Source organism: Phalacrocorax carbo, chromosome 28 (assembly GCF_963921805.1).
Source record: "Phalacrocorax carbo chromosome 28, bPhaCar2.1, whole genome shotgun sequence".
NCBI lineage: Eukaryota > Metazoa > Chordata > Aves > Suliformes > Phalacrocoracidae > Phalacrocorax > Phalacrocorax carbo.
In genome coordinates this window covers 1,159,987-1,186,892 of record NC_087540.1, presented here as the reverse complement: position 1 = coordinate 1,186,892, position 26,906 = coordinate 1,159,987, and the positions used below count along the sequence as shown (strand labels likewise).

The 26,906-nt window shown below is 66.7% G+C and overlaps 3 protein-coding genes across 5 annotated transcripts; 2 read left to right on the top strand and 1 right to left on the bottom strand.

Annotated features, from left to right (window-relative positions):
* Window positions 1-317: 317 nt before the first annotated feature.
* Window positions 318-4,756, top strand: TTC24 (tetratricopeptide repeat domain 24). The gene is made up of 7 exons (XM_064474707.1): window positions 318-755; window positions 1,084-1,839; window positions 1,920-2,132; window positions 3,878-4,006; window positions 4,180-4,301; window positions 4,418-4,537; window positions 4,679-4,756. The coding sequence occupies exons 2-7, from the start codon at window positions 1,104-1,106 to the stop codon at window positions 4,754-4,756; spliced, it is 1,398 nt and encodes a 465-aa protein (XP_064330777.1). The 5' UTR covers window positions 318-755; window positions 1,084-1,103.
* A 12,679-nt stretch (window positions 4,757-17,435) lies between these two features.
* NAXE (NAD(P)HX epimerase) lies at window positions 17,436-19,549 on the top strand. The gene is made up of 6 exons (XM_064474833.1): window positions 17,436-17,687; window positions 18,125-18,233; window positions 18,337-18,447; window positions 18,587-18,700; window positions 18,787-18,934; window positions 19,016-19,549. The coding sequence occupies exons 1-6, from the start codon at window positions 17,512-17,514 to the stop codon at window positions 19,216-19,218; spliced, it is 861 nt and encodes a 286-aa protein (XP_064330903.1). The 5' UTR covers window positions 17,436-17,511; the 3' UTR covers window positions 19,219-19,549.
* Window positions 19,508-22,670, bottom strand: LOC104041040 (G patch domain-containing protein 4). 3 transcript variants are annotated; one of them, XM_064474831.1, is made up of 8 exons: window positions 22,519-22,670; window positions 21,729-21,802; window positions 21,550-21,642; window positions 21,278-21,385; window positions 21,007-21,107; window positions 20,818-20,868; window positions 20,115-20,700; window positions 19,508-20,048 (listed from the first exon to the last, which is right to left on the bottom strand). In XM_064474831.1, the coding sequence occupies exons 1-8, from the start codon at window positions 22,592-22,594 to the stop codon at window positions 19,881-19,883; spliced, it is 1,257 nt and encodes a 418-aa protein (XP_064330901.1). In that variant the 5' UTR covers window positions 22,595-22,670; the 3' UTR covers window positions 19,508-19,880. The 3 variants fall into 3 exon arrangements, with proteins under 3 accessions (XP_064330901.1, XP_064330900.1, XP_064330902.1); XM_064474830.1 differs by having other exon boundaries at window positions 19,508-20,700; window positions 22,519-22,669; XM_064474832.1 differs by lacking the exon at window positions 21,278-21,385 and having other exon boundaries at window positions 19,508-20,700.
* Window positions 22,671-26,906: the final 4,236 nt, after the last annotated feature.

Below are 26,906 nucleotides of genomic sequence, written 5' to 3'. Positions count from 1 at the left end.
TGGCACACACCGGGGTGCAGGGGGATTTTGGGGTGCGGGGGTGGCACACGCCGGGGTGGGGGGGGAGCCCGTGGGTTCGGGGCTGGCACACACCGGGGTGCGGGGGGTCCCATGGGTGCGGGGGTGGCACACACCAGGGTGCGGGGGGAGCCCACGGGTGTGGGGCTGGCACACACCGGGGTGGGGGCGGAGCCCGTGGGTTCGGGGCTGGCACACACCGGGGTGCGGGGGGAGCCCGTGGGTGCGGGGCTGGCACACACCAGGGTGCGGGGGGTCCCATGGGTGCGGGGGTGGCACACACCGGGGTGCGGGGGGAGCCTGTGGGTGCGGGGCTGGCACACACCGGGGTGCTGGTTCATGCCGGCGCTCTGAACCAAGTTGCCATGGCACTGTGCACCGTGCCGGTGACGGGGATGAAACCGGAGCCAGCCAGGCCATTGCGGGAACGCGCCTTCCCCAGGAGGTGCCCTGGCTCTGTCCCAGTTAGTGTGCGCCACGCCGACCTTGACGTTTTCTTGGCACTCAGAGGCTCTCTGCGCTCCAGTACCAGACCCCAGGCACCGGCATCCATCATCTAGGGGGCTGCGACGCCCTCCGGGTGGTTTTCCAGCCCCAGCGGGTCTGAGGCCCTTCGGACACCCTCCGTCCCCAGCCGGAGAGCGGTGGTTTGCAGCGGCGGCGCGGCTGCAAGCGGTGGTGATGCCCCATCCCTCCCCTCCACGCTCTCAGCACCCTTTGCACCCAAAGAGCAAACAGTAAGTGCATGCAACTGGTTATTCTGGCTCCCAAAAAGACACCCCGGGAACACCCACCCCATGCTGTGGCATCCCCCCCTCCTCCTCCAGCGAGCCCCCGACTCCTCTCTGGCGGCCACAAAGGTTTGTAGGAGGCAGGTACCGAGTGCAGAAGCTGGGCTGGGGTCCTCCGTGGAAAGGCGGTTTTTTCCACCCTGAAACTTTAGCAGCCAACAGGCTCCAAGACTTTTCTAATTTTAAAAAAAATATACATAAAATAACACTGCTCGTTTCAAGAAATCCCAGGACCGCACCGACTCGGGCTGCCCGCTGCATCTCTCCCTTGCAGGCAGGCTGCTCACCCTGCCCATGGCTTCGGAGGAGGCTGCTGACCCGGGGGCACAGCCCGCGGTCAGGAAGAAGAGCTGGAAGAAAGGGAAGGGGAAGCCCAAAGCCAGGGAAGATGCCCAGGAGGGAGGGGACGAGGCGGCGGGGCGGGTGGCTGAGATCGAGGGGCTCACACGAGCTGGGCGCCGGGCGCTGGCCCTGGGCGATGCTCGGGAGGCGGTGGGGTGCTTCAGGAAGGCGCTTCTCCTCTCCGGGGGCACGGCGAGCTCCCGGCTCCGCAGGGCTTGTGCCTTCAACCTGGGGGCTGCCTACGTGGAGACCGGCAAGCCCAAAAAGGGCCTTGAGTTCCTTCTCCAGTCCCAGCCCTCGGAGGGAGAGAGCGAGGAGCACTTGGGGGACCTTTATTTCAACATCAGAGCGGCTCACGAAGGGCTCCGGGACTTTCCGAAGGCTCTGGAGTATCTCGGCCAAGCTGCTGGCCACAACCACGCGGCGCAGGCTGGCCCCCGAGCCGGGACCCACGTGCAGATGGGCTGCTGCTACCTGGGCATGCGGGAGCCGGCGCGAGCCGCGCGTTGCTTCTTGGATGCCGCGCGGACCTACGCAGCGGCCGCGAGCCCTGAGGCTGCCGCGGTGGCTCTGAGCAGGGCGAGCGGCTCCATGCTGCAGAGCCGGCGGTTCAAGGCGACGGAGATCGCGGGGGTCCTCGCCCAGTGCCGCTCGCTCTGCGAGAGCATCCCCGACCCAGCCCTGCGAGGTAACACTTGCGCTGCACCCTTTCCTCGGGGTGCCCTGGGGAGCAGCGCCCGCATCCAGCTTTTCCTCTCTGTGACACAGGGAAACTCTACAACGACATCGGCCTCGGTTACTCCCAGCTCTGCATCTTCTCCCTGGCTGCCGAGAGCTTCGAGCAGGCCCTCGCCCTCTGCAGCGGCGAGCCAGACCGGCGCAGGGAGGCTGCGCTGCTGCAGAACCTGGGGGCTGCCCACAACGCCCTGCGCAGCTTCGGCACAGCCCTGGGCTGGCACCGGCGAGCGGCGGCACTGCACAGTAGGTCGCCCCGGTATCTCTTACTGTTGCGTTAATGGGTGAAGAAATTTGGCGGAAAATAAACCCCCTTGCGATCCAGCTGGCCCTCGGATGTCAGGGGGGGCTGGGTTAGATTCTGAGTGACCCCGATTCAGCGCTGTCAGTCCGGTCGCGTTCGATACGCCGAACTATCACGATTACGGATCGACTAGCAGGACGATGACTGTCAGCCTAGTCGTGCTCGATGACTCCTCGAGTATTTCTCCGGTACGTCTGCCAATCCCGCTGGAGACCGGGGAATTGTGTGCTCAGTAGCGCGGGCCTCCTCCTCCTCATCGACAGAGCTCTCAGTTTTAATCGGGGGTTGTAAAGGAACTGGTTCCGATTCGGGATCGGGGGTCTCTGCGCTCTCATCGTCGCTATCACGCCAAATATCCCCGTCCCCAGCCTCAGGCTCCGTACAGGGCACTGAGCTGCGAAGCCGCCCAGTTGGGGCGGGGGGGGGTCACACTTTATCTATCGGCCAGTTCAACCTTTTCAAAAGTTTAAGCTGATTATTTTCACTCACAAGTTCATCAGCTCGGATCCCTGTTTTTTTGCCTTCTCCCTCTCAATGGCCAACGATGATTTTAATACTTCATTTTCTGATTTTAAATCTGTATATTCGGCATTTGATGTTTGTTGGGGAGCGGGGGATTCCTTCACTTCTTGATGAGCACAAGATAAACAAGCTCCTAGAACTGCACCAGTGACACCTTTTCCTGCTTTAATCTTTTGGGCAGCCTGACACCGCTCAATATGTGTTGTGGTGATTGGTGGAAGTTTAGCACTGCCAGCCCGGTTGAGGGACGCACAAACCATACGATCACTATTAGCCCAGTCGTGTCAAAGCCAGACCCACTAATAGTGCGGTTTATTGAAGCAACAGAAATACAGGTTCTTATCGGATCGCCGCTGGTAAAGGCACTGTCTGCAGAGCATGTGCAAGCATAAAGCGCTGAAAGACACAAATAACAAGCTTGTTCTCTAAATTTCCTGGGGAATCACTCGGTATAACCAAGCGTTCGAGTCTTACCCAACAGGCGTCCCTGTGGGGGGAAGAGAGGTTCGGCCCATCGACTGGTCCCACTAGTCCGCAATACCTTCCCTGGTATCCCTCTTTCTTGAGGTCGTCTTATACTACTTTATGTTTAGGTAGAGCTTGAGTGGCTCTAGTCATACAGACCTTCGCTAGAAATGTAGAAATCCCTCGCTTTGCTTTAAAGGAAGAGACCAGGAGAAACTCAGAGCACAGCCCAGAGAGGGGCGGTTGTACCTTGGAGGCGGGCAACGTTGCGATGGAGGGCTGCGTTTTGGTATTACAGTGAGGTTATAACGAGCTAAGTTCATCCACAGGGTACGATGTTACGGTGCTGGTCAGGGCGTGGTTCCATGGATCCCCCTAGTTCCTGGACCTGCAGTGATTTATGGATGAGTTTGGCCGCGGAGCCTTTGCTCCACTCCCTCCTCCAATTATCTCTCTTAGAACTAGCGCACCGAGCTCCCCCAGTGCTGCCAACATCTAACAGCGCAGGTGGTGTTGCTTAGGGAACCATCACCGAACCGATTTTCAGCATGCCAACCCGATCTCACCCTGGAAGTCAATTTTTATGAAATGTGGATGTAACCTCAGCCTCAATAATCTCACCCCCAGTAATTATTCGACGCTTGCTCTCGGCTTTGCCAGATGTGTCGGCTCAGGGTGAGCCCCATATTCCTAATTCCAGGCGCTCTAGGGAACCGGAGGGCGCAGGGGCAGTGCTTCGGTAACCTGGCGTACACCTGCAGCCGGCTCAGGAACCACGAGGCTGCCGCAGAGAACTACCTGCACGCCTTGCAAGCCTTCCGGGACTCGGGTAAGGGGAGGCTCAGGCAGACCGTCCCTGCGCTGGGGGCTCTGCAGCAGCCGGATGCCGAGCAGACTCGAGCCGGGCGTGCGCCGGATCCAAAGGGCACCAGCGATGCTCCCTGCCCGGGACCTTGGCTGCGGCGTGCCGGGCCAGCGCCGATGCGGCCCTTCCCCTCCCAGGAGACGTGCAGGGGCAGTGGCAAGCATGCGAGGGGCTGGGAGAAGCCTGCTTCCGCCTGGGAGACCCCCAAAACGCCATCAAGCACTACAAGGAGGCCCTGACTTTGCTCTCCCACTGCCAGGTAAGACGCGCCAGGGAAACCCCGAGGCCGGACCCTCCCGTGCGTCATGGGGCGACTGTCCCAGCCCTGGGGGCAGACCCCCTCGGCCCAGCGCGTGTGGGCTCTCTCCTCCGCAGGACGCCCCCGGGGCTGCCCGCGAGCGGGTCGTGCGCAAGCTCGCCGACGCCATCCGGCACCGGCTCTGCCTCCGCAGCCGCCCCTCCTGCAAGGGTGGCTGGGCGCCCGCCCCAGCGCCGGTGAGCATCGCCCCGGGGGTGTGGGGCAGATCGGGGCGCTGGGGACTGACACCCCGCATAGGGGTTGGTGGGGAGAGGCGCCAGGGTTTGGCGGGCAGAGGGACGCGCGCGTGTAAACCCCAGGCCGTGCCTCCACCCTAGCAGGACCCCGTCCAGCTGCAGTTTTGCTCCACGCTGCCCCTCACCAGCGAGGCACGGCTCCAGGGGAGCGAGGTGTGAGTAGGAAAGCTGCCTCCTTCCTCCGTGGGCGAGTTCCCAGCATCACCCATGAGATAAATCTTCCTTCCTTTGACCCCAGGACCTTCAGGGGGAAAGCCCAGCCTAGGGACGAGCTCTACGTGCCTGAGCTGGGAGCACGGCCAGGTAAGAGGGTGCGAACTAAAACCCAGACAATGTCCTCCAGCCGTACAGCCGATTCCTGCCGGAGCCAAGGCTTCGGCACGGTCTCGTACCGGACTTCTGCCTACGTGTCCTCCCTCCCCGGAGGCGCAGGAGCCGCCCTGGCTGACCACCCTGCGCTGGAGCCCCACGACCCACGCGATCGCCTGGACACCTCTGGGGAGGATGAGGATGGTCCCACTGCAGCTCAGCCCCACACTACCAGGTGGGTGGGCGAGGGGGAGGGACCCCAATACAGCTCCTTGCACCCAAATACCCTTGGAGTAGCAGCAAATGTAATGCAGCGCGTGGCACGGCGCCGCACACTTCTCGTGGTTCAAGGTGGAAATCCAGAGATTTTAAAAGATGCATAAGTCTGAGGAGTGCCTTTGGGGTAATTCAGGCTGGGATTTGGGGAGGGTTCGGTAATAATGCAATAGGGGAGGGTTGGTCGTGCAGATGCATGACCATCACCCCCACATGCGCCGTCTCTGCTTTGCTCCCAGGAACCTAAACGCCACCCGCCGGCGCCGGGCTCTGCCACACCACGCCGGCCTCCGGCCAGGTGAGTACCAAACGCACCCGGAGCTTTGCGTCCCCAGCGAGCCGAGGGCTGCGGGCCTCACGCTGCGTTTCACAGGGCATCACGACCACCAAACCCTCCGGCTGAGGTCCACGGAGCGGTAGGTGATGCACGAGAGCACACAAGGGGGAGGATGGGTATTCTGGGCTCCAGGGTGTCCTTCAAAGGGAGGGGTCAGGGATGGAGACCCCCTGGCAGGGCATGGGACACCCCAGCTCCTTGCAACAGCCGTGTCCCCAAGCTCAAAATCACAGGGGCTTTGGGTTTTGTTATCTTGTAGCCAACCCCAGCCCCATGGACGGGGCAGCAGATCTGAGGGTGGATCCACGCGACCCTATATGAAATCCCTGCCCTGCCCCCGGTACAACCCTGCACCCGGTAACACCTCGGTGGCCTCGCTGCCTCCCAGCCCCGCTGCTGCCAGCTGCCAGCCCCACAGGAGCCGGGACCCCCGCCGGGGGGGCAGGATGGTGTCCCTCATATGCAGCCTCGTGTGACCGCAGAGGACACCCGAGAGATGGCCGCTCTCCCTCCCACGGACACCCAGAGATGGCCGCTCTCCCTCCCACGGACACCCAGAGATGGCCGCTCTCCCTCCCACGGGCACCCAGAGATGGCCGCTCTCCCTCCCACGGACACCCGGAGATGGCCGCTCTCCCTCCCACGCACACCCAGAGATGGCCGCTCTCCCTCCCACGCACACCCAGAGATGGCCGCTCTCCCTCCCACGGACACCCAGAGATGGCCGCTCTCCCTCCCACGCACACCCAGAGATGGCCGCTCTCCCTCCCACGGACACCCAGAGATGGCCGCTCTCCCTCCCACGCACACCCAGAGATGGCCGCTCTCCCTCCCACGGGCACCCAGAGATGGCCGCTCTCCCTCCCACGCACACCCAGAGATGGCCGCTCTCCCTCCCACGCACACCCAGAGATGGCCGCTCTCCCTCCCACGCACACCCAGAGATGGCCGCTCTCCCTCCCACGGACGCCCAGAGATGGCCGCTCTCCCTCCCACGGACACCCAGAGATGGCCGCTCTCCCTCCCACGGACGCGTGGGAAATGGCCGCTCTCCCTCCCACGGACACCCAGAGATGGCCGCTCTCCCTCCCACGCACACCCGGAGATGGCCGCTCTCCCTCCCACGGACACCCGGAGATGGCCGCTCTCCCTCCCACGGACACCCGGAGATGGCCGCTCTCCCTCCCACGGACACCCGGAGATGGCCGCTCTCCCTCCCACGGACACCCAGAGATGGCCGCTCTCCCTCCCACGGACACCCAGAGATGGCCGCTCTCCCTCCCACGGACACCCAGAGATGGCCGCTCTCCCTCCCACGCACACCCAGAGATGGCCGCTCTCCCTCCCACGGACACCCAGAGATGGCCGCTCTCCCTCCCACGCACACCCGGAGATGGCCGCTCTCCCTCCCACGGACACCCAGAGATGGCCGCTCTCCCTCCCACGGACGCGTGGGAAATGGCCGCTCTCCCTCCCACGGACACCCAGAGATGGCCGCTCTCCCTCCCACGGACACCCAGAGATGGCCGCTCTCCCTCCCACGGACACCCAGAGATGGCCGCTCTCCCTCCCACGGGCACCCAGAGATGGCCGCTCTCCCTCCCACGCACACCCGGAGATGGCCGCTCTCCCTCCCACGCACACCCGGAGATGGCCGCTCTCCCTCCCACGCACACCCAGAGATGGCCGCTCTCCCTCCCACGCACACCCAGAGATGGCCGCTCTCCCTCCCACGCACACCCAGAGATGGCCGCTCTCCCTCCCACGGACACCCAGAGATGGCCGCTCTCCCTCCCACGGACACCCAGAGATGGCCGCTCTCCCTCCCACGCACACCCAGAGATGGCCGCTCTCCCTCCCACGCACACCCAGAGATGGCCGCTCTCCCTCCCACGGACACCCAGAGATGGCCGCTCTCCCCCCCACGCACACCCAGAGATGGCCGCTCTCCCTCCCACGGACACCCAGAGATGGCCGCTCTCCCTCCCACGCACACCCAGAGATGGCCGCTCTCCCTCCCACGGACACCCAGAGATGGCCGCTCTCCCCCCCACGGGCACCCAGAGATGGCCGCTCTCCCTCCCACGGACACCCAGAGATGGCCGCTCTCCCCCCCACGCACACCCAGAGATGGCCGCTCTCCCCCCCACGGGCACCCAGAGATGGCCGCTCTCCCTCCCACGGACACCCAGAGATGGCCGCTCTCCCTCCCACGCACACCCAGAGATGGCCGCTCTCCCTCCCACGCACACCCAGAGATGGCCGCTCTCCCTCCCACGGACACCCAGAGATGGCCGCTCTCCCCCCCACGGACACCCAGAGATGGCCGCTCTCCCTCCCACGCACACCCAGAGATGGCCGCTCTCCACCCCACGCACACCCAGAGATGGCCGCTCTCCCTCCCACGGACACCCAGAGATGGCCGCTCTCCCTCCCACGGACACCCGGAGATGGCCGCTCTCCCTCCCACGCACACCCAGAGATGGCCGCTCTCCCTCCCACGGACACCCGGAGATGGCCGCTCTCCCTCCCACGCACACCCGGAGATGGCCGCTCTCCCCCCCACGCACACCCAGAGATGGCCGCTCTCCATCCCACGCACACCCAGAGATGGCCGCTCTCCCTCCCACGCACACCCGGAGATGGCCGCTCTCCCCCCCACGGACACCCAGAGATGGCCGCTCTCCCTCCCACGCACACCCAGAGATGGCCGCTCTCCCCCCCACGGACGCCCAGAGATGGCCGCTCTCCCTCCCACGGACACCCAGAGATGGCCGCTCTCCCTCCCACGGACACCCAGAGATGGCCGCTCTCCCTCCCACGGACACCCAGAGATGGCCGCTCTCCCTCCCACGCACACCCAGAGATGGCCGCTCTCCCCCCCACGGGCACCCAGAGATGGCCGCTCTCCCTCCCACGCACCCCGGAGATGGCCGCTCTCCCTCCCACGGACACCCAGAGATGGCCGCTCTCCCTCCCACGGACACCAAGAGATGGCCGCTCTCCCCCCCACGCACACCCAGAGATGGCCGCTCTCCCTCCCACGGACACCCAGAGATGGCCGCTCTCCCTCCCACGGACACCCAGAGATGGCCGCTCTCCCTCCCACGCACACCCAGAGATGGCCGCTCTCCCTCCCACGCACACCCGGAGATGGCCGCTCTCCCTCCCACGGACACCCAGAGATGGCCGCTCTCCCCCCCACGGACACCCAGAGATGGCCGCTCTCCCTCCCACGCACACCCAGAGATGGCCGCTCTCCCCCCCACGGACACCCAGAGATGGCCGCTCTCCCCCCCACGGACACCCAGAGATGGCCGCTCTCCCTCCCACGGACACCCAGAGATGGCCGCTCTCCCCCCCACGGACACCCAGAGATGGCCGCTCTCCCTCCCACGCACACCCAGAGATGGCCGCTCTCCCCCCCACGGACACCCAGAGATGGCCGCTCTCCCCCCCACGGACACCCAGAGATGGCCGCTCTCCCTCCCACGCACACCCAGAGATGGCCGCTCTCCCTCCCACGCACACCCAGAGATGGCCGCTCTCCCTCCCACGGACACCCAGAGATGGCCGCTCTCCCTCCCACGCACACCCAGAGATGGCCGCTCTCCCTCCCACGGACGCCCAGAGATGGCCGCTCTCCCTCCCACGGACACCCAGAGATGGCCGCTCTCCCTCCCACGCACACCCGGAGATGGCCGCTCTCCCTCCCACGGACACCCGGAGATGGCCGCTCTCCCTCCCACGGACACCCGGAGATGGCCGCTCTCCCTCCCACGGACACCCGGAGATGGCCGCTCTCCCTCCCACGGACACCCAGAGATGGCCGCTCTCCCTCCCACGGACACCCAGAGATGGCCGCTCTCCCTCCCACGGACACCCAGAGATGGCCGCTCTCCCTCCCACGCACACCCAGAGATGGCCGCTCTCCCTCCCACGGACACCCAGAGATGGCCGCTCTCCCTCCCACGGACACCCAGAGATGGCCGCTCTCCCTCCCACGCACACCCGGAGATGGCCGCTCTCCCTCCCACGGACACCCAGAGATGGCCGCTCTCCCTCCCACGGACGCGTGGGAAATGGCCGCTCTCCCTCCCACGGACACCCAGAGATGGCCGCTCTCCCTCCCACGGACACCCAGAGATGGCCGCTCTCCCTCCCACGGACACCCAGAGATGGCCGCTCTCCCTCCCACGCACACCCAGAGATGGCCGCTCTCCCTCCCACGGACACCCAGAGATGGCCGCTCTCCCTCCCACGGACACCCAGAGATGGCCGCTCTCCCTCCCACGCACACCCAGAGATGGCCGCTCTCCCTCCCACGGACACCCAGAGATGGCCGCTCTCCCTCCCACGGACACCCAGAGATGGCCGCTCTCCCTCCCACGGACACCCAGAGATGGCCGCTCTCCCTCCCACGCACACCCGGAGATGGCCGCTCTCCCTCCCACGGACACCCAGAGATGGCCGCTCTCCCTCCCACGGACGCGTGGGAAATGGCCGCTCTCCCTCCCACGGACACCCAGAGATGGCCGCTCTCCCTCCCACGGACACCCAGAGATGGCCGCTCTCCCTCCCACGGACACCCAGAGATGGCCGCTCTCCCTCCCACGGGCACCCAGAGATGGCCGCTCTCCCTCCCACGCACACCCGGAGATGGCCGCTCTCCCTCCCACGCACACCCAGAGATGGCCGCTCTCCCTCCCACGCACACCCAGAGATGGCCGCTCTCCCTCCCACGCACACCCAGAGATGGCCGCTCTCCCTCCCACGGACACCCAGAGATGGCCGCTCTCCCTCCCACGGACACCCAGAGATGGCCGCTCTCCCTCCCACGCACACCCAGAGATGGCCGCTCTCCCTCCCACGCACACCCAGAGATGGCCGCTCTCCCTCCCACGGACACCCAGAGATGGCCGCTCTCCCTCCCACGCACACCCAGAGATGGCCGCTCTCCCCCCCACGCACACCCAGAGATGGCCGCTCTCCCTCCCACGCACACCCAGAGATGGCCGCTCTCCCTCCCACGGACACCCAGAGATGGCCGCTCTCCCCCCCACGCACACCCAGAGATGGCCGCTCTCCCCCCCACGGGCACCCAGAGATGGCCGCTCTCCCTCCCACGGACACCCAGAGATGGCCGCTCTCCCTCCCACGCACACCCAGAGATGGCCGCTCTCCCTCCCACGCACACCCAGAGATGGCCGCTCTCCCTCCACGGACACCCAGAGATGGCCGCTCTCCCCCCCACGGACACCCAGAGATGGCCGCTCTCCCTCCCACGCACACCCAGAGATGGCCGCTCTCCACCCCACGCACACCCAGAGATGGCCGCTCTCCCTCCCACGGACACCCGGAGATGGCCGCTCTCCCTCCCACGGACACCCGGAGATGGCCGCTCTCCATCCCACGCACACCCAGAGATGGCGCTCTCCCTCCCACGCACAGCCAGAGATGGCCGCTCTCCCTCCCACGCACACCCAGAGATGGCCGCTCTCCCTCCCACGGACACCCAGAGATGGCCGCTCTCCCTCCCACGGACACCCAGAGATGGCCGCTCTCCCTCCCACGCACACCCAGAGATGGCCGCTCTCCCTCCCACGCACACCCAGAGATGGCCGCTCTCCCTCCCACGCACACCCAGAGATGGCCGCTCTCCCTCCCACGGACACCCAGAGATGGCCGCTCTCCCTCCCACGGACACCCGGAGATGGCCGCTCTCCATCCCACGCACACCCAGAGATGGCCGCTCTCCATCCCACGGACACCCAGAGATGGCCGCTCTCCCTCCCACGGACACCCGGAGATGGCCGCTCTCCATCCCACGCACACCCAGAGATGGCCGCTCTCCATCCCACGGACACCCAGAGATGGCCGCTCTCCCTCCCACGGACACCCGGAGATGGCCGCTCTCCCTCCCACGCACACCCAGAGATGGCCGCTCTCCCTCCCACGCACACCCAGAGATGGCCGCTCTCCCTCCCACGCACACCCAGAGATGGCCGCTCTCCCTCCCACGCACACCCAGAGATGGCCGCTCTCCCTCCCACGCACACCCGGAGATGGCCGCTCTCCCTCCCACGGACACCCAGAGATGGCCGCTCTCCCTCCCACGGGCACCCAGAGATGGCCGCTCTCCCTCCCACGCACAGCCAGAGATGGCCGCTCTCCCTCCCACGGACACCCAGAGATGGCCGCTCTCCCTCCCACGGACACCCAGAGATGGCCGCTCTCCCTCCCACGGACACCCAGAGATGGCCGCTCTCCCTCCCACGGACACCCAGAGATGGCCGCTCTCCCTCCCACGGGCACCCAGAGATGGCCGCTCTCCCCCCCACGCACACCCAGAGATGGCCGCTCTCCCTCCCACGGGCACCCAGAGATGGCCGCTCTCCCCCCCACGCACACCCAGAGATGGCCGCTCTCCCTCCCACGGACACCCAGAGATGGCCGCTCTCCCTCCCACGGGCACCCAGAGATGGCCGCTCTCCCCCCCACGCACACCCAGAGATGGCCGCTCTCCCCCCACGCACACCAGAGATGGCCGCTCTCCCTCCCACGGGCACCCAGAGATGGCCGCTCTCCCCCACACGGGCACCCAGAGATGGCCGCTCTCCCTCCCACGGACACCCAGAGATGGCCGCTCTCCCTCCCACGGACACCCAGAGATGGCCGCTCTCCCTCCACGCACACCCAGAGATGGCCGCTCTCCCTCCCCACGGGCACCCAGAGATGGCCGCTCTCCCCCCACGCACACCCAGAGATGGCCGCTCTCCCTCCCACGGACACCCAGAGATGGCCGCTCTCCCTCCCACGGACACCCAGAGATGGCCGCTCTCCCTCCCACGCACACCCAGAGATGGCCGCTCTCCCTCCCACGGACACCCAGAGATGGCCGCTCTCCCCCCCACGGGCACCCAGAGATGGCCGCTCTCCCTCCCATGGACACCCAGAGATGGCCGCTCTCCCTCCCACGCACACCCAGAGATGGCCGCTCTCCCTCCCACGGACACCCAGAGATGGCCGCTCTCCCTCCCACGGACACCCAGAGATGGCCGCTCTCCCCCCCACGGACACCCAGAGATGGCCGCTCTCCCCCCCACGGACACCCGGAGATGGCCGCTCTCCCTCCCACGGACACCCAGAGATGGCCGCTCTCCCCCCACGGACACCCAGAGATGGCCGCTCTCCCTCCCACGGGCACCCAGAGATGGCCGCTCTCCCTCCCACGGGCACCCAGAGATGGCCGCTCTCCCTCCCACGGACACCCAGAGATGGCCGCTCTCCCTCCCACGCACACCCAGAGATGGCCGCTCTCCCTCCCACGGACACCCAGAGATGGCCGCTCTCCCTCCCACGGACACCCAGAGATGGCCGCTCTCCCTCCCACGCACACCCAGAGATGGCCGCTCTCCCTCCCACGGGCACCCAGAGATGGCCGCTCTCCCCCCCACGCACACCCAGAGATGGCCGCTCTCCCTCCCACGGACACCCAGAGATGGCCGCTCTCCCTCCCACGGACACCCAGAGATGGCCGCTCTCCCCCCCACGCACACCCAGAGATGGCCGCTCTCCCTCCCACGGACACCCAGAGATGGCCGCTCTCCCCCCCACGCACACCCAGAGATGGCCGCTCTCCCTCCCACGACACCCAGAGATGGCCGCTCTCCCTCCCACGGACACCCAGAGATGGCCGCTCTCCCCCCCACGCACACCCAGAGATGGCCGCTCTCCCTCCCACGGGACACCCAGAGATGGCCGCTCTCCCCCCCACGCACACCCAGAGATGGCCGCTCTCCCTCCCACGGGCACCCAGAGATGGCCGCTCTCCCCCCCACGCACACCCAGAGATGGCCGCTCTCCCTCACACGGACACCCAGAGATGGCCGCTCTCCCTCCCACGGACACCCAGAGATGGCCGCTCTCCCTCACACGGACACCCAGAGATGGCCGCTCTCCCTCCCACGGGCACCCAGAGATGGCCGCTCTCCCCCCCACGCACACCCAGAGATGGCCGCTCTCCCTCCCACGGACACCCAGAGATGGCCGCTCTCCCTCACACGGACACCCAGAGATGGCCGCTCTCCCTCCCACGGGCACCCAGAGATGGCCGCTCTCCCCCCCACGCACACCCAGAGATGGCCGCTCTCCCCCCCACGCACACCCAGAGATGGCCGCTCTCCCTCCCACGCACACCCAGAGATGGCCGCTCTCCCTCCCACGGACACCCGGAGATGGCCGCTCTCCCTCCCACGCACACCCAGAGATGGCCGCTCTCCCTCCCACGCACACCCAGAGATGGCCGCTCTCCCTCCCACGGACACCCAGAGATGGCCGCTCTCCCTCACACGGACACCCAGAGATGGCCGCTCTCCCTCCCACGGGCACCCAGAGATGGCCGCTCTCCCCCCCACGCACACCCAGAGATGGCCGCTCTCCCTCCCACGCACACCCAGAGATGGCCGCTCTCCCTCCCACGCACACCCAGAGATGGCCGCTCTCCCTCCCACGCACACCCAGAGATGGCCGCTCTCCCTCCCACGCACACCCAGAGATGGCCGCTCTCCCTCCCACGGGCACCCAGAGATGGCCGCTCTCCCTCCCACGCACACCCAGAGATGGCCGCTCTCCCTCCCACGCACACCCAGAGATGGCCGCTCTCCCTCCCACGCACACCCAGAGATGGCCGCTCTCCCTCCCACGCACACCCAGAGATGGCCGCTCTCCCTCCCACGCACACCCAGAGATGGCCGCTCTCCCTCCCACGGACACCCAGAGATGGCCGCTCTCCCTCCCACGGACACCCAGAGATGGCCGCTCTCCCTCCCACGGACACCCAGAGATGGCCGCTCTCCCTCCCACGCACACCCAGAGATGGCCGCTCTCCCTCCCACGCACACCCAGAGATGGCCGCTCTCCCTCCCACGCACACCCAGAGATGGCCGCTCTCCCTCCCACGCACACCCAGAGATGGCCGCTCTCCCTCCCACGCACACCCAGAGATGGCCGCTCTCCCTCCCACGGACACCCAGAGATGGCCGCTCTCCCTCCCACGGACACCCAGAGATGGCCGCTCTCCCTCACACGGACACCCAGAGATGGCCGCTCTCCCTCCCACGGGCACCCAGAGATGGCCGCTCTCCCCCCCACGCACACCCAGAGATGGCCGCTCTCCCTCCCACGCACAGCCAGAGATGGCCGCTCTCCCCCCCACGGACACCCAGAGATGGCCGCTCTCCCTCCCACGCACACCCAGAGATGGCCGCTCTCCCTCCCACGGACACCCAGAGATGGCCGCTCTCCCTCCCACGGACACCCAGAGATGGCCGCTCTCCCTCCCACGGGCACCCAGAGATGGCCGCTCTCCCCCCCACGCACACCCAGAGATGGCCGCTCTCCCTCCCACGCACACCCAGAGATGGCCGCTCTCCCTCCCACGCACACCCAGAGATGGCCGCTCTCCCTCCCACGCACACCCAGAGATGGCCGCTCTCCCTCCCACGCACACCCAGAGATGGCCGCTCTCCCTCCCACGGGCACCCAGAGATGGCCGCTCTCCCTCCCACGCACACCCAGAGATGGCCGCTCTCCCTCCCACGCACACCCAGAGATGGCCGCTCTCCCTCCCACGCACACCCAGAGATGGCCGCTCTCCCTCCCACGCACACCCAGAGATGGCCGCTCTCCCTCCCACGCACACCCAGAGATGGCCGCTCTCCCTCCCACGGACACCCAGAGATGGCCGCTCTCCCTCCCACGGACACCCAGAGATGGCCGCTCTCCCCCCCACGGACACCCAGAGATGGCCGCTCTCCCTCCCACGGACACCCAGAGATGGCCGCTCTCCCTCCCACGGACACCCAGAGATGGCCGCTCTCCCCCCCACGGACACCCAGAGATGGCCGCTCTCCCTCCCACGCACACCCAGAGATGGCCGCTCTCCCTCCCACGGACACCCAGAGATGGCCGCTCTCCCTCCCACGGACACCCAGAGATGGCCGCTCTCCCCCCCACGGACACCCAGAGATGGCCGCTCTCCCTCCCACGGACACCCAGAGATGGCCGCTCTCCCTCCCACGGACACCCAGAGATGGCCGCTCTCCCTCCCACGCACACCCAGAGATGGCCGCTCTCCCTCCCACGGACACCCAGAGATGGCCGCTCTCCCTCCCACGGACACCCAGAGATGGCCGCTCTCCCTCCCACGCACACCCAGAGATGGCCGCTCTCCCCCCCACGCACACCCAGAGATGGCCGCTCTCCCTCCCACGCACACCCAGAGATGGCTGCTCTCCCCCCCACGCACACCCAGAGATGGCCGCTCTCCCCCCCACAGACACCCAGAGATGGCCGCTCTCCCCCCCACGCACACCCAGAGATGGCCGCTCTCCCCCCCACGCACACCCAGAGATGGCCGCTCTCCCTCCCACGGGCACCCAGAGATGGCCGCTCTCCCCCCCACGGACACCCAGAGATGGCCGCTCTCCCCCCCACGGGCACCCAGAGATGGCCGCTCTCCCTCCCACGGACACCCAGAGATGGCCGCTCTCCCTCCCACGGGCACCCAGAGATGGCCGCTCTCCCTCCCACGGACACCCAGAGATGGCCGCTCTCCCTCCCACGCACACCCAGAGATGGCCGCTCTCCCTCCCACGGACACCCAGAGATGGCCGCTCTCCCTCCCACGGACACCCAGAGATGGCCGCTCTCCCTCCCACGCACACCCAGAGATGGCCGCTCTCCCTCCCACGGGCACCCAGAGATGGCCGCTCTCCCTCCCACGCACACCCAGAGATGGCCGCTCTCCCTCCCACGCACACCCAGAGATGGCCGCTCTCCCTCCCACGCACACCCAGAGATGGCCGCTCTCCCTCCCACGCACACCCAGAGATGGCCGCTCTCCCTCCCACGGGCACCCAGAGATGGCCGCTCTCCCTCCCACGCACACCCAGAGATGGCCGCTCTCCCTCCCACGCACACCCAGAGATGGCCGCTCTCCCTCCCACGCACACCCAGAGATGGCCGCTCTCCCTCCCACGCACACCCAGAGATGGCCGCTCTCCCTCCCACGCACACCCAGAGATGGCCGCTCTCCCTCCCACGGACACCCAGAGATGGCCGCTCTCCCTCCCACGCACACCCAGAGATGGCCGCTCTCCCTCCCACGGACACCCAGAGATGGCCGCTCTCCCTCCCACGCACACCCAGAGATGGCCGCTCTCCCTCCCACGCACACCCAGAGATGGCCGCTCTCCCTCCCACGCACACCCAGAGATGGCCGCTCTCCCTCCCACGCACACCCAGAGATGGCCGCTCTCCCTCCCACGCACACCCAGAGATGGCCGCTCTCCCTCCCACGCACACCCAGAGATGGCCGCTCTCCCCCCCACGGACGCGTGGGAAATGGCCGCGCCCCACGGGGCACAGGGCAGCAGGACCCGCAGGGCCGCGCTGCCCGTGGGAGCGGGAGCCCCTCCTCGGTGCCTGCGCCAACACGGGTTTGACCCGCTCCTTCGCGGCCCCGCCCCCTGCTGGGCCCCGCGGCCGCGCGCTCCGCGCCTGCTCCGTGCCGAGCGCCGAGCGGGGCCGAGCAGCTCCGAGCCGGGCCGAGCAGCTCCGAGCGGAGTCGAGCGCCTCCGAGCCGAGCCGAGCAGCTCCGAGCCGAGCCGAACCGAGCAGAGCCGAGCGGTTCCGAGCCGAGCCGAGCAGTTCCGAGCCGACGGCCGAGCGGCTCCGAGCCGAGCCGAGCAGTTCCGAGCCGAGCCGAGCAGCGCCGAGCAGTTCCGAGCCGACGGCCGAGCGGCTCCGAGCCGAGCCGAGCGGCTCCGAGCAAGGCCGAGCGGCTCCGAGCCGAGCCGAGCGGCTCCGAGCAAGGCCGAGGGGCTCCGAGCCGAGCCGAGCGGCTCCGATCAAGGCCGAGGGGCTCCGAGCCGAGCCGAGCGGCTCCGAGCAAGGCCGAGGGGCTCCGAGCCGGGCCCTGCCGCTCCGCATGCCGGGCCCGCGGGCGCTGCTGGGGCTGGGGCTGCTGGTGGCGGCGGGGGCGGCGCGGGCGGGCGGGCGCTGCCCGAGCCGGGGCTGGGGCCGGGGCTGGGACCGGAGCCGCCGCCACAGCGCCATGCACGGCCCCAGCGCGGGGCCCGGCCCGCGGGGGCTCCGCTTCCTCGGGTACGGCTGCGGAGGGGGTGAGAGGGGGACCCGGGGGGTGCACGGGGGGGGGGGGGGGGGCGTGGTGGGGACCCGGGAGCTGCACGGGGAGGGAACGGGACGGGGACAGACCCACGGACGCGCAAAGTGCATGGCGGTTGAAAATTGCAGGGGCCTCCGGAGGGTGGTAGAGGGTGCTGGGGATGTTGTGGGGGGCCGCAGGGTGGGTGCGAGGGGGGTTAACAGGGTGGAAAGGGGCACGGGGGTGGGTGGGTGAGGGGTCGGCCAGGACACGGGGGGGGTTGCAGAGGGGATGCATGGGGGTGCAGGGGGGGCACAGGGGTGCTCAGCGTGGGGAGCTGGACCCCGTCCCCCCTCCCCTGGCCCGCTGGTGCTGGCCCTGACCCGGCAGTGCCAGGGTCCGGCTGGGTTTCGAAGCCCCCATCCTCCCTCCCCAGGCAGGAGGAGGCCCAGGCCATCGACCAGGAGCTCTTCACCGAGTACAAGTTCAGCGTGGACCAGCTGATGGAGCTGGCGGGGCTGAGCTGCGCCACCGCCATCGCCAAGGTGGGCGCCTGAGAGGCAGGCGGGGGTCCCGGGGTGGGGGTCCCGGCCCCGTGGCGTGGCCCCGCTTCCCCTCCATAACCCGACGCCTCCTGTCCCACACCAGGCCTACCCGCCCAGCTCCTTCACCACGAGCCAGCCCGCCGTCCTGGTCGTGTGCGGGCCGGGGAACAACGGCGGCGACGGCTTGGTCTGTGCCCGGCACCTTAAAATGTTTGTGAGTCTCTCATGCAGGCACCTGCGCGCTCCCCCCCCCCCGGGGAGGGTGCACCCCACGCCCCCCAACACCCACAAGCTTTGGGGGTCCCGCTGCTCCCGCTGCCAGAGCACTGTTCAGGGCCCTCATGCTCTTGCAGGGCTACGAGCCGACCGTCTATTACCCCAAGCGCCCCAACAAGCCGCTGTTTGAAGGTTTGACCACCCAGTGCCAGAAGATGGACATCCCCTTCCTCCCCGAGTTCCCGGCTGAGGTGAGGAGCAGCCCCCCGGCTGGGGAGCAGCCGCCCTCGGAGCCGGGGCTGGGGCTGTTTTTCACCCACTGCCTTCCCCACCGCAGGCTGCGCTCATCGATGAGCTCTACGGCCTGGTGGTGGATGCCATTTTTGGGTTCAGCTTCAAAGGAGCGGTGCGGGAGCCCTTCAACAGCATCCTCAGCACCCTTGAGCGCATCACCGTGCCCATCGCCAGCATCGACATCCCCTCAGGTGAGTAATGCCAGACCCACCGGAGGAAGGCACCCAGCCGGGGTCTTCCCGGCTCCAGCTTGGCCTCGGGGCTTGTTGCAGGCTGGGATGTGGAGAAGGGGAAGGCGGACGGTCTCCAGCCCGACATGCTCATCTCGCTCACGGCACCCAAGAAGGCGGCGATGCATTTCGCTGGCCGCTACCACTTCCTCGGGGGCAGGTTTGTTCCCGCCGCGCTCCAGGAGAAATACGCTTTAAACCTACCGCCGTACCCTGCGACGGACTGCGTCCTGCAGCTGACCTAGGGCTGGGGCTTGGCAGGGGCCTGGGGTGCCGGAGGCTTCCGGACAGCAGATCAGGGCCTAATTCTGCCAAGGGTGCAGCTCTCTGCTGGGAGGATGCTCAGCACCTCACTGGGCTCCAGTCCTACCCAGCTCTGCCAGCAGGATCGAAGCTCACCGCAGACTAAAGCCCCCAGGAGCTGGGGACCGACGGGGCAGCTGCCGGGTGGGCTCTGTTTGGGGTTGCTACTTAATCTGAGTGCTTCTAGGTGTAGACGTGAGCCAGGATCCCGGGGTTTGCCCTTCAGGATAGTTCCACTACAATAAAGATTTATTCATGCTCTTGCAAAAAATATTTCAGTACTCGGCGAGGTCTGTCCCCTTGCGTCCCTCTGTGACAGAGCCACAGCAAATGGGTCCCTACCCCAGGGACTGGTGGGAACTGGGGTCACCACTGATGGGAGGAAGGCTCAGGGGGTGAAATAAAGCTTGACCCAGCTCCAGCCCAGTCAGTCCCAGCCCAGCATCCCCAGGCAGCGAACACACAGCTGGGCCACAGCGCTGGGGCTCTACCTGGGAAGAGCCCGGAGCGCCCTTGGGCACCCATCAGCGCCAGCAGGCAGGATCGGGACCCTCGCAGCCAGATGGTCCCAGCAGCTGTGCAGCACGGCAGCCTTGGCCCTTGCTCACTCTGGCTCCCTCTTCCTCTTCTTCTTCCTGGGCTTGTGCCCAGCCTGGTCTGGCCCATTGGTGTCTTCTAGAGGTATCTCTGTCTCCGCCAGCTCTTCTTTGTCCTCTTCCTGCTTCTTCTTCTTCTTCTTCCTCTTTGCAGCCTTCCCTTTATTTCCTGCCACCTCGTCTTCTCCACTTGGCTCCTGGTTCTTCTTCCTCTTCACGACTTCCCCTTCCTCTCCTGCCACCTCGTCTTCTCCACTTGGCTCCTGGTTCTTCTTCTTCTTCCTCTTCATGACCTCCTCTTCCTCTCCTGCCACCTCGTCTTCTCCACTTGGCTCCTGGTTCTTCTTCTTCTTCCTCTTCATGACCTCCTCTTCCTCTCCTGCCACCTCGTCTTCTCCACTTGGCTCCTGGTTCTTCTTCTTCTTCCTCTTCATGACCTCCCCTTCCTCTCCTGCCACCTCATCTTCTCCACTTGGCTCCTGGTTCTTCTTCTTCTTCCTCTTCATGACCTCCCCTTCCTCTCCTGCCACCTCATCTTCTCCACTTGGCTCCTGGTTCTTCTTCTTCTTCCTCTTCATGACCTCCTCTTCCTCTCCTGCCACCTCGTCTTCTCTGCTTGGCTCCTGGCTCTGCAGCACCTCAGGATCTCCTTCATCCCTGCACTGTTTTTTCTTTTTCTTCTTCCTTTTCTCCCGCCTCCCCGCTGGGGGGCTGCTCTCTGGGGGCTCACGCTGCCGCTCCGTGCGTCGGTACGTGGCCAGGAAGGCTCGCTCCTGCTCCTCCAGGCGCGCCAGCTTGGCGCTCATGGTCAGGCCGTGACGGGCGCCCCTGCAACGATTGCGGGCAGCTGCCAGGGGGTCCGGCACCTCCCTGGCAGGGAACATGCCCCCCCTGGCCCAGCCGGGAGGGGGGAACCCGACCGCGCAGCCTCCAGCAAGCACCTACTTGTGTGCCGTGCGGCCCCCGCAGGCTCGTATCAGCTCCTCGTCCGTCAGCCTGTGGGACACGGGCAGGACGTGTCACCCCCAGCGTTGGGGTGAGCGCGGTCCGGAGCGGGGGCTCCCCCTCGCACCCCTCATCCCTCCCCGCCGCCGCATCGTGGGGACGGGGGATGGGCCGCTGCCCCAGCCTCACCTACTGGCCGAAGAGAGGTCCAGCTTCTCCTCTTCCTCGCTGCTCTCTGAGCTGGCGGGCAGCCTCGTGGACTCCTCCCCGCGTGCCGTGAGCGTGGCCGACTGCAGTGGGGAGAGGCAGAGGGGCCCTGAGAAAGGGGGGGGACGCAGAAAAGGGGGCCCTGGGGGCTGCAGCAGCCGTGGGCTGGGGAGGCCGCACTGCAAGGGGGGACACACGCAGAGTTCACAGAGGCACCAGCTGCTCCCCGAGCCACGGCCCCAGGGCCGGTCACCTTCACGAAGCGGCCGTACAACATGGTGCCGGCTCTGCCGGCCTTGCGGGGCTTCTTATTGCTGATCCCGACGCCCTGCTCGGAACGCGTCTTCACGGAGATGCCATCCTGGGGGGGAGACGCAAAGGGCTCGGGAACGTTTTGTCCGAGGGGCTTCACGCCCGCCAGCAGCACCCCTCTGCCACCGCGGACCCCAAAGCCCTCCCCTATCTTCAACCCCATCCTGGCCCAACCGGGGTTCCCCCCCACCGCCGCCCCCCCAGCCCTCGAACCTGTCTGTCCTCCACGGCGATGTTGGCGGCGGCCTTGTTGAAGACGTGATCCCACCAGTGGAAGGAGAACGGCTCCGCCACGTCGTGTCCCACCTGCGGGGTGCAGGAAAGCCACCAAAATGGCTGCGGGGGGCGGCGGGGGGCGAGCCCCGGGCGGGGGGGCAGGCGGCTGTACTCACCCCCGCCGTGTCGCACTTCACCTTCACCCGGATGGCCTCGGCGATGCCGTCCCCCCGCTTCCCCAGCCCCTGCCCTGGGGACGAGGGCACCCGTCACTCGCCGCAGCGGCTCCCCCCAGAGCCCCCCGCGGCCGGGGGAGGCCACCGGGGGCTGGGGCTGCGGTGAGACCCTCCCTCCGCCCCCCAAATGTGGGGGGTCAAGCTGTGAGGCCAAGCCCTGCTCCGCTGGGAAGAGGGGCTGGGGAGGGCCAGGGACCGGGGGGGGCTGGGGACCGGGAACGGGACTGGGGACTGGGGTCGTGGCAGGGACAGCACTGGGAATCCGGCGGGGGGGGGGGCAGGGAGGGCTGGGGACCGGAGAGGGGATGGGGGGGGCGGGGGGCGCTGAGGATCAAGGGGGATGAGGTTGGGGACAGGGGGGGACCGGGGAGGGCCTGGAATGGGACTGGGAATCGGGGGGGGGGGGGGGGGTCCGGGGGGAGGATTGGGGGGGGGGAGTTGGGGACCAGGAGGGAGCCGGGGGGTGACCGGGGAGGGCCTGGGATGGGACGTGGGATCGGGGGGGGACGGGACGGCAGGGATGGGACTGGGAATCGGGGGGGGCTGGGGACCAGGGAGGGCCGGGGACTGGGGTTGGGGACCGGCGAGGGGGCTGGGGGGGTCCGGGGACAGGACTGGGGATCGGGGGGGGGGGGGCTGGGGACCAGGAGGGAACCGGGGGGAGGAGGGTCCGGGGCCGGAGGGGCGGCCCGGAGGGGGTCCGGAGGCCCAAGGCTGGGCCGGCGCCCACCTCGCCGCCAGCCGTGCCGCCGCAGCTGGCTCTCGGCGAACCGCATCCCGCGGCCCGGCGGCTGCGGGGCGCTCATGGCCGCGGCTCCGGGGGGTCCGTCCCGCCGCCCCCTCCCCTTCCCACGCCGCCTCCCGGCGGGAAGCGCCGACCGCGCATGGCCGGGCGGGGCGGGGGGCGGGCTCTGCCGGCGCGCGCGCGCACGGGCGCACGGACACACGGACGGACCGACCCACGGCCCCACGCACCGATTGGCATAAACGCACCACGCGGGGACACACGTGCACAAACGCAGGCACGGACACGCGTGTGCACATGCACGGACACGTATGCGCATACCCCCACGCAACCCCCCCCCCCAGCTGGGGGTGCCACGGGAGCGCGCACGCCCGCAGCCGGCCGTGACCGCACGCACACGCACACGCACACGCACACGCACACGCGTGGCAGTTTACACCCAGCTCGCCGCCTGCTCCGCACGTGTGCGGGCGCTGCGGTGCGCGAGCCGGGGGGCTGCGCAGCTCCAGAGGGTGCGTGTGCGCGCACACGCGTGTGCACACGGGCACGCGTGCCCAGGCGGAAAGCCCAGTGGAAACCACGGCAGGGCGCTCGGCCTCGCAGCTGGGGCCGTTTGCTTCTCTCCAGGGCTGCGCAGTGGGGAGCGGGCGGACCCCGAGCCCGTGGCGCGGCCCCTCTGCCCCCCCCCCCCCCCGCCCCCACGCACCGCAACCCATCCCCGGTGCATCGTGCGGCTGGGCCAGGCCAAGTGCTGCGTCCTCGTCCCTCCCAGCTCCATCCCTTCGCCAGCTGCCACTCAAAGCTGTCACCAAGGCCAGCCTATTGCCAGGCCAGCCTCGCTGCAAGGCTTCCAGACGCTGGCAGCTGCCGGCACCCTGGGCTTGGCTGTGCCTGCGGAGCCGGGGGCAGCCCGCTTTGGCACCCCTCGCCCTGCTGTCCAGGGGGGTCTGGCCCGGGTGATGCCCCAGGGATGGAGACACGCACCCATGTCCCAGCCCTCGGAACTCCCTTTGCTCCAGCAAAGCTCCGCTTCCTAAAGCGGGAGGAGGACGTGGTCCAGCGGGGAGGCAGCGCGTGTGGGGGTGTCCGTCCCCCCCCCGACCCCGTGCCAACGCCTCGCTGCGGGGCTGCTCACAGCACGCTCCGGCTGGGCAGGAGCAGCCCGGAGCTGCCGCGATCTCCTGCTCTGCCGACACCAGCTGGGAGAGTCGGTGGGGAGGACGGGCGACCAGCCCCCAGGTGAGCAGGGGTACCACGAGGTGCGTGACGGGGTGCGCACAGGGCGTGTGGGGTGCAATGGGGTCTACGGGGGGGTGTGTGGGGTGCACGACAGGGTGTTCGTGGGATGTGTGGCATGAACGGGGTGCAACGGGGTGCATGTGGAGCGTGTGCTGTGCACCCCGTGCAGCAAAGGCACCGGCTCTGCACTTTGCCCAGCTACAGCCGTCACACACAGCGGCAGCATTTCGCCGGTGTGGCTGATGGGGTCGAGAGACATCCTCTCCCCTGCTCCAGCCCCGTGAGCATCGCTCCTGCATCTCCTTGCACTTTACTTTCCCACCCAGCCCCTGCAAGAGCTGCCTTTCCTTCCCACTCCCCTTGATAAGAGCGCTGGGGGCTTATCTCCAGGGTCATGCCAAGCCGGGAGACCGCAGCAGACTGGTCTGTGGGGCAGCAGCCTTGACTGCTCCATATTTCACTGCTATCTGCTCTGTCTGCTAGGATTAAAAAAAGCAGCAATAACCTTCGTGGCAGAGCCATCTCATGGCCGCACCCCCGATGTGTCTCACAGGGCAGGGAAACCGAGGCGGCAAGGATGGGGATATTCCCACCGGGACACCCAGGAAAACACGGGCAGAGCAGGACCGAACGTCCCAGCACCGCAAAAATCTGCCAACAGCAGACACCCTTCCTGGAACGGTGCGAGAGGCTTCTCCGACCCTGGCAGATGGGGCTGGAGCCCACTGGCTCTCCGGGCTCCCAGCCAGGAGGTTGGGGCTGGGGCTCAGCCCCATCACCGGCACTGGGCAGGCTGGGACATTGGGCACAACCACTGCTCTTTGTGTTACTGCTGCCAGCAGCGGCCAAGGGCTGCGAAGCCCCTCCGGCACCCGGGACCCTCTCCTGGTGCACATTAGAAACCCACTGAGTTTTGCGGGTGACACAGCCCCTTGTGCACCCATGGGTGCAAGCGCAGGTGCAGCAGCCAGACCCAACCTAACCCTTCACAGGGCCGTAGAGCCAGAAGGGAGGGCAGGTGCCCGAACACCACCCCTCTCCCTTTCTCCTTCCCCAGGGCAGCTCCAGCACAGCTCTCCGGACGACCCTTCGCCACCCGTACATCCTTCAGCCCTGGGGCAGGCTGGAAGACTTGTGATTTTGTTGTTTCCGATGTCAAGGGGAGCAAACAACAAATCCCAGTCTCCGCCCTGCCCCGGGCACAGGCTCCGCGCCGGTGGGCACTGCCTGCTCCAGCACAGCCGACCCCGTGGGCTGGGAATGCTGCACCCACGTGCAAACCCCGGTGAAACGCCGCCGGGACCGGGCGGGTGGCCGCGGGGAACACGGTATCAACTTGCTGGAGAAATTAAAAATAAACCGAGTCAGAGCAACGTGAAGATGGACCCGCACGTGCCACGGCCGCGTCCTGCTGGCAGGCAGCCGAGCACGCTGGCGCTGTCCCAGCCGCTTTCTAAATCATGGTTTTCTGCCCTGAAATGCTGCAGAATTGAGCACAGGGGCCAAGGAGCATCATTCAGCCTGCGCTACCTGTAGCCCTTCCTTATAGCTCCTGCAGCTGAGCAAAGCTGATGCTGCAGCAGTTCAATATACATACGTGTGTATATATATGTCTCTGGGTGTATATATATACACAAGTATGTATTTTTTCAAGCCAGCCCACTCCATGAGCTCCCAACCCCGGGAGATGCGCCTGCTGCCCCCCTCCCCTTGCAGCACATTCACAAGTTATTAACAGGGTCGGTTTGAACTGGCACCCCCATAATCAGGGCTGTGGCCGCAGGAAACGGCCCCTGTCGTGGTCAGCAACCTTGGTAATAATAAAAAGAAATGGTTTCTTGAAAGAAATTGAGACACTCATTTCCTGCAATATCTCCCTCTTCCTCATTAAAGAGATTTGATTTTGAAGGGGAAAGTGTTACATTTGGTTGTTGGGGGGAAAAGGGTGCAGTTTTCCACCAGGGAGGGGGGAGGAATAAAGTGGAAACAAGTCCTTGACAGCAGAAATCTCTCCCAGTCGATCAGCCAGATTCACCACTACCTGATGAGGAAATTGGTCCTTCCATTACATTTTAAAGGAATTAATTCTATTTATCAGAGAAAAAAATGAGAGGAAACAGTCAGCAAGGAACACCTTTGGGCAATTCCTGGGGGAAGGAGAGATGGAACAGCAAGAAAGTGCAATTGTTCCTTTGAAAGAGGGCTTTTGAACAGCACATTACTGCGGATTAGGGAAAGCTCTCTGGAGGGGATTAATGTTTCACTAAAAAGCTCCCTTCTCACCAGTCTTCAAAGCCGCCTCTCCCTCCCAAGCCTGGGCCGACCAAAGGTGAGACGCGAAACCCAGCGCCGGAGCGGCTGCATCCATCAGACCCCCGGGCTCCTCTGGCCACAGCCCCAGCGTCCCACCCTGCCGCCCCTGCCTCCTGCAGCTGTGCTGGCGAAACCCCAAGCCCTTCCCTCCCAGCTTTTCTCCCCCCATTTTGAGAAGGGGGGAACGCTGCTGCTCCCACTACCGTGCCCAGAGCCGAGGCCAAAGACTCCCCGGGCAGGCGCAGGGCAGAGCTCTGAGCTCGGCGCTTCATCCCAGGGCACGGGCACGACGCTTTTCCGCTCCCCAGCGCATCAGTGGTAGCGGCCGCAGGGAAGATCCGCCAAAGGCCGCTAACGAGACAGCGCTCAGCACAACCTTAAGGGAAATAACTCCTGTAAGGAGAGAGGGGTTGCTAAAAGCTGCCCCAGTGCAGGGCATTTGCCTGAGCTCATCCCCTTCCCCAGGGTGGGCAGCGGCTGCTCCCCTCTGCGCTGCTTCGGTGCCAAAGCCAGAGCCACGACTGCACCCGGCTGCTCCACGCGGGTACGGCAAAGCCCCTCCGGAGCAGCACGAAGGAGGGTGGCAGCTTTGCCAAATCGCCCCGGGGGAAGCTGGAGAGCTGGTAGATGAACATCAGATGCAAACAGAGGCTGCAAGCCGAGATAGCAGGCTGCCCTGTTATCTTTATTTTAGCACCTTGGCTGCTAGCAGGTGAGGAATGATCTCAAACTGACATAAGAGCGGTCGCTGTGACATAAAGAGACAGGAGAAATATGTTTTCCTGCTTAAATGAGCAGAGAGACACTGAGGACTGAATGGC

Coding starts and splice junctions, on each gene's coding strand:
- TTC24 (XM_064474707.1), top strand. CDS start 1,104: ATGGCTTCGGAGGAGGCTGCTGACCCGGGGGCACAGCCCGCGGTCAGG. Junction 4,007..4,179: donor GCAAGCCTTCCGGGACTCGG/GTAAGGGGAGGC, acceptor TTCCCCTCCCAG/GAGACGTGCAGGGGCAGTGG. Junction 4,302..4,417: donor CTTTGCTCTCCCACTGCCAG/GTAAGACGCGCC, acceptor TCTCCTCCGCAG/GACGCCCCCGGGGCTGCCCG.
- NAXE (XM_064474833.1), top strand. CDS start 17,512: ATGCCGGGCCCGCGGGCGCTGCTGGGGCTGGGGCTGCTGGTGGCGGCG. Junction 18,234..18,336: donor GCGCCACCGCCATCGCCAAG/GTGGGCGCCTGA, acceptor GTCCCACACCAG/GCCTACCCGCCCAGCTCCTT. Junction 18,935..19,015: donor CAGCATCGACATCCCCTCAG/GTGAGTAATGCC, acceptor GGCTTGTTGCAG/GCTGGGATGTGGAGAAGGGG.
- LOC104041040 (XM_064474830.1), bottom strand. CDS start 22,594: ATGAGCGCCCCGCAGCCGCCGGGCCGCGGGATGCGGTTCGCCGAGAGC. Junction 21,108..21,277: donor TGTACGGCCGCTTCGTGAAG/GTGACCGGCCCT, acceptor TCCCCACTGCAG/TCGGCCACGCTCACGGCACG. Junction 20,701..20,817: donor GGGGGCCGCACGGCACACAA/GTAGGTGCTTGC, acceptor CAATCGTTGCAG/GGGCGCCCGTCACGGCCTGA.